General features: G+C 44.8%; 1 protein-coding gene across 1 annotated transcript in view; it reads right to left on the minus strand.

Moving 5' to 3' along the window:
• Positions 1 to 5,652, minus strand: part of DNAJC3 (DnaJ heat shock protein family (Hsp40) member C3) — a 42,997-nt gene extending 37,345 nt beyond the window's left edge. The window contains exon 1 of the mRNA XM_075918811.1: positions 5,416 to 5,652. Within this exon, the coding sequence (XP_075774926.1) occupies positions 5,416 to 5,497 (82 nt within the window). The 5' untranslated portion in view covers positions 5,498 to 5,652. The remainder of the gene's footprint in view (positions 1 to 5,415) is intronic.
• Between the last annotated feature and the right edge of the window lie 348 nt (positions 5,653 to 6,000).

Raw genomic sequence — 6,000 nt, forward strand, 5'->3', positions numbered from 1 at the left:
GGGTACCTTAGTACCAACGGTGACAGACGTGGAGCAGCTGTGCTGTAACACTGTATGCGGTCACTGGAATGGTTACTGTATGAATATATTGGTTTTGTTAAATAATATGCTGTAAGGAAACAATGGCCCAAGACAAGCCATCCAAGAGAAAGACTTCAGGATTGTTATGAGACAGTGGAAAAACTATTAGCTCTGAGGGGTCTGATTCAATCTTTTGCTAAGCTTACCAAACCAGTTTGATCCAGATGGTCAAAAGCCCAGGAACTGATAGTAATTAAGATTCTGGCTGGATAAAGAGTGACACGCGCTCTCTCTCTCTCTCCCCCTCACTCAGGGAAGGCAGTTGTTGGCAAAATGTTGGAAGGGAACAGATTGATATCCAAGAGCCTCTGGGATGTCTGAAGAAACTATACCTGACTACAGTTAAGATAGTTCATGAGCCTGTTCATTTGCTGGTTTTGAATCATTTTTCCAATTGTTTAATTTCAACACTGGAACAAAGCCATATTTTGATTTTTTGAGAAGGCTGTCACCATACGCAGTACTGGTCACAGATTTTTGAAGGGAAGACCTGCAGGTGCCTAACCCAGCTGGGTCCATGGCTGATAGAGTAGCTCGAGCCAAAGTGAGTCAGAGTGGGAGAATTGCAGAATTCCACCTAAAAAGATCTAAAAGCACCAGACCTGATACTTGAGCAGATACACCCAGAGACAGAAAGCAACAGAGATGCAATTAGCTCTGTAATCATGACTGTAATTAATGTTTATTTCTAATTGTTTTAGCTAAAAAAAAATTAAATATTAGGTTTCCTGGTAGCTGTATCTTTGGAACAGAGATTTATTATCAGAATGTCTGATATTAGATTTTAGAATGTACGGACTTCAAAATCCCCTACATTTCTGTGTATACCCTTAAGAGAGAGACAGTCAAGTTGAAATCTAGTCCATTAAAAAAAACAACCCTTCAAAGCAGTGCTTTTTTTTTTTTTTTTTTAAACAAAAATAGTGCCTGTACTCCAGGGGAAAAGCTGTTGAGCTCTGACTGGAGGAGTTGGTACTGCATCTGGAGGTGCCAGTACTGAGTACCAGACAGTACGGTCACAAAAAATAGGTTCAGGTTTCAGACCCCCTGCTGAATTTGTGGTTTTTCTATAGCATTTTCCTCCTTTTTCTTTTTTCCCCAAATGTTTCTTACTTCTCAGTGGTGTGTGACAGGCCCATTCAAACAAGGGAAGTTATGTGCCTGTATACAAAGTAAGGGGCCATAAAAAAAATATGTATACATCTTTAGTAACATTATCCAAATCATTACATGAAACTATAAAAGGTTAAAAGAATTTCACACAGAACTGTGATTTTTAAAATGACAGTGATATTTTGCTATTAACAATGCTAATTTTTCCTATGTATTATAGAAGGTTTTTTGTGGGCGGAATCTCTAGTGTGCATAGAGCAAGAAGAGGAGGGCCAAATGCAGGGAACCCTCTGAAGTAGTACATACGTACTCATCAACAGAATGGTGTAGCTGTCTGGGCACCATCTGGAGCCAGGATCTGGAATCTTTCCCCCCCACCTCCCACAAAGCCCTGCCCCGACCCAGGTCTGTCTTTCAGCAGCAGGGAGACACACCTTAGCAGCTATACCGCTTCGCAGTTAGGCAAAGGAAGTTTGGGAAGGGAGGAAACTAAGAAATGAACACCTGTGCTATTTATTAAGGATATGGAGAAACTTAGCAGAAATCCCTTCCCCTCCCACAGATGAAAGTGACAGTGGGGGGGAAAGGAGTGTAGAGGCAAAAAAAAGTCATCAGTGACCCTCCTTCCCTTCCATAATCTGCAGTGGCCTAGGATCAGTGAAAGAAATCTGATGAGAGGGGAAGGAAAAAGGAAGGTGGTAAGTAGAAGCCATTCCCAGAAGCTTAGTGGACAGAGTAAGAGTGAAGCCAGCTCTGAGTGCTAAGCTGCTTGATGAGCTGGCCCATCTTTTCTCCGACTCCTTATAACTCATGTGCTTTGCTACTGGAATGGACAGAAGAGAAACAAGGTATTTACATTTCCAATATATCTTGGGGTGGACACATATCTTTAATTCAAGAGGAACCTCCGCTGGAAAAGTCAGGAAATGGACAACAGGGGATGGATTACTTGATCACCTGTCCTGTTCATTCCCTCTGGAGCACTTGGCATTGGTCACAGTCAAAAGTCAGGATGCTAGGTTAGATGGACCTTTGGTCTGACCCAGTATGGCCATCCTTTTGTTCTTAAGGTATTAGACTCCTAGGGAAACAGTAGTGTAAGATCCAGTTTACCTTCAAAAGTTTAGGAACCTTTTCATAATCCTTGAGACAGACACCTGGGGTACAATAGCAGAAGCCATGTAAAAACTGAGATTAAAATACACTCATTTGTCTTACGGATGCCTCCATGGCTAATAAGAACTTCTGCAGTAAATTAAGTTGCAATGGGAACTTTTAAAAAGTCACAGTACAATAAACAGTGGTACTAAAATTATTAGGTGTGAAATCAGAAATTTCTGATTTGGAAGAATATGCATTGCCTTTCTTGGAAGATGACCTGGTGAAATAATAATCTTTTAATCAGTTACAACAGTTAACTCCAGCATCATCTCTTCCCCCCCATCTTCAGTACTGTCCTGGAAGAGAATCCAATACTCTCTCTGGTTTTAAGGACAGTTTGTTACTGAAAATGCAGCTTCTGTTCCAGGAGAGAAGAGATTAACACAGCCTCCAGGAGGGTGGAAACCTCACAACCCTCCCTGTTTATAAATCTCTATTTCATTATTTAACTTTGTTAGCGCTGTATCAAGAATAAGAAGAAACTAAAAATGTACAGTGTACCTGTACAAAATGATCTACAGCTATGGAAAATGTGAGTTGTGTATTACATTAACTACACATATACTAACATAATCTCTTATGAAGTAACCTTTTAAACACAGAAATTAGAGATAAGAGAAACCGAATAGATCATATTTTGGCCATCCTAATGTCTGTAGAATTGTTCCAAGTAAGAGTGCTTTGTCCAGAATAGGTTTAAAGCGGCACCCTTCCCTGGGAAAAGTTTTTTACAATATAATAAAGCTTGCTATTAGGAAAAATATATACAAAATTAGAAAGTAAACTTGTGACTACCAAGGCCACAATCAGCAAAGCACTAAGGTCATCCATGCTACTTGGAAACAGATTTGGAAGATGAATTATCTACAGATGCTTAAAAACAAGTTCAAATGCTTACACCGATTCCTCTGGCATTAGTACAGTTTCATTAACATAACTGCAGAAGTATCAGGGGGAGCAAACAGTACAGTAGCAGCACATAAACTACTGTCACATTACATTCAATATTAAATTATCAGGAAGCCAGTACACTCTAGTTTTTAGAGTTCTCATTTAACACAACCTTGAAGTGCATTTCTAACCTCCAGAGTGACCATAAAGTGACTACGTGTTCAATTTTCGACAGGAACACGTGATCAAAAAGGGATCCTGGCGGTTCTAAGCTCTTACTGTCCAGTCGGCAGTGCCGCACAGGCTCTCCCTGCTAGCCTCTGCACTGGGCAGCTCCCAGGAAACATATCCCCCCTCTGGCTTCTATGCATAAGGGGGTCAGGGGCTCCATATTCTGTTGTGGCTCCAAGCACCACCCCATCACTTCTGTTAGGTAGGAGTCATGGCCAATGGGAGCTGTAGGGGTAGTACCTACAGATGGGGCAGTGCCCAAAGCCACATGATTGCACTTTTGTGAAAGAACCAGAGGGGGGCTATGCTGGCTGCTTCCGGGAGTTGTTTGAGGTAAGCTCTGCCCAGAGTTTGCACCCTTCCTGGGCCCCAACCCCCTGTCCTAGCCTTGATCCTCTCCAAACCCATTTATCCCAGCCCAGAGCACCTTTCTACACTCCCAAATCCCTCAAACCTGGCTCACAACCTCATCTTGAGCCTCCCCCCCCATACCCTAATCCCTGAGCCAAACTGATGAAAATGAACATACAACTTGCGGGGGGGGGGGGGGGGGGGGGAGAGACAGGAGGGGAGACAGAGAATTCAGAGGAAGGCCTCTGAGAAAGGCATAATAAGTGTTTTCCATTTTGTGCAAGTAGAAAGTTAGCAACCCAAAGTGACCACAGCCCACAGAAAGGTCCAGATTCACTCTGAGTTCTTACAATTCAACAGCCACCCCCTCCTATTTTATTCATTACAAACAATAATACAAAAAATTGCAGCCAAATTGTGCCTTCTGGTGCATCTGTACAATTTATTTTCAAACTATGCCCTCACAAACACTTGTGCAATCCCGTTAGCTTTCTATGATTACACAGATGTTACTTGTGACAATCTGAAACTTAAAAAGATGCACAAGTGTAATGGAGGGAATAATTTCTTCTGAAGAACTACTACTCCTGGCAGTAATGAATTATTAAAAAAAACAACAAGCACCTAACTTGATTACCAGAAATGAGAACATTCTTACAGGGCTAGAAGTTAATAGAAGTCTTTTTACATGAATATTGAACAAATCTATAATACCATTTCCACATGGCCACTTTTTAAGCTAAATTCACACTTTTAAAATCTTTCCCTAGTTTCTTTTGACTAAGAATAGAAACCAAATTAAAACTGCACTTACTGTAGTGCAACAAAACAAAGCTACAACACAAAGCTAGAAATGTCATTAATTTGAGGATATTTAAAAACAGTTAATGATGATGCTGCATTTGTTATTTTCATCTTTTTCTGAATATCTATTTGAAGTTAGAACTTTAAGAAATATTTATTGTTTTCAAAGTGACTGTCTGCAGCCCCCAACTAGAAGTTACAAACTTTTCTATTTTTTTACTGTCATATTTCTCTAGTTGTGCCCAGAATTTAAGGACAGTGTGCCTGCAACAGTCTCAACTCCAGTTTAGAGTCCCTGCCCATCACAGCTTTCTTTCCCTTCAATACGCACAGGCTGGCATTGCCCTCAAGTCCAGCACAGATATGCTCTCCGTGACAGGAGGCATCATGCCAGAGCAGCCAGCACAAGGCTGCGGCAGTGAGACCCTCAAAGCCTCAGCATACTACTCAAGGGTGTTCCTGTGGAAGGTAACCCTGTGATGTGGGGATACGTGAGAGCGCTCAGGGAAATGCGGGCTTCCCTGTGGTGAGCATCTCATTGCACTCACCAAACCAAACCCCGACCCCAATTCTAACCCTGGCGGCGTCCCTGCACCAACCCGGCGCTACGCCCAGGGCCCAGACGCTGCTCTGCCCCATGCTCACCCCACCGTGTAAACCTCCCCCAAACTCAGCACCACGACACCTGCCACATGATGAGCAGCAGCAGCCGCCGCCCCGTCCCCCCTCTCAGCGTGCAGCGCCGTGCACCAGCGCGGGCAGGCTCGCCCCGCAGCCCCTCACCCTCGCCGAGCAGGTCGCAGAGCACCAGCAGCAGGGGCAGCACGGCGCCCAGCTGGCCGAGGCACGCGCTGGCCGACACCATGGCTACAGCACGCGGCTGCGAAGGGACCCCCGGCCACGCGCCTCCAGCAGGCTTCAGCGACTCCACTTCCAAGTTCGCTGGGGTGGATCGTGGGCGCCTCCGATTGGCTGCGCCGCCGCCGCCGGCCCCGCCCCCTGCTTGGGAAACGTGGAGAGCCCGGAGGACTAGTCAGGCGCCGCTCCCTTGACAGCATCGCGCTTGCGCGCTGGTGTGTCTATGGGGGGGGTTGAGCATGCGCAGGAGCCACAGTTGAAGCTGCCAGTTAAAGACTGTGCCCTCAGCCGTCAAAAGAACGTGGTGGGTGTTGGGAGGGGGAAGCGTGAAGGGCAGCAGCAGCAGCAGCAGGAGGGAACAAATGCGAGAGGCTTGTATGGCTGCTTTGAGTGTCAGGGCTTTGCAGCTGAGTGGGGATGAGTCATTAAAGCCCCAATCTGGTCCAAAATCTTAACTCAGTGGCCCTGAGTCTTTCTGGGGCCAGGACCCACAGAAAGGAAGAAGAATCG

The sequence above is a fragment of the Pelodiscus sinensis genome, chromosome 1 (genome assembly GCF_049634645.1).
Source record: "Pelodiscus sinensis isolate JC-2024 chromosome 1, ASM4963464v1, whole genome shotgun sequence".
Classification (NCBI taxonomy): Eukaryota; Metazoa; Chordata; order Testudines; family Trionychidae; genus Pelodiscus; species Pelodiscus sinensis.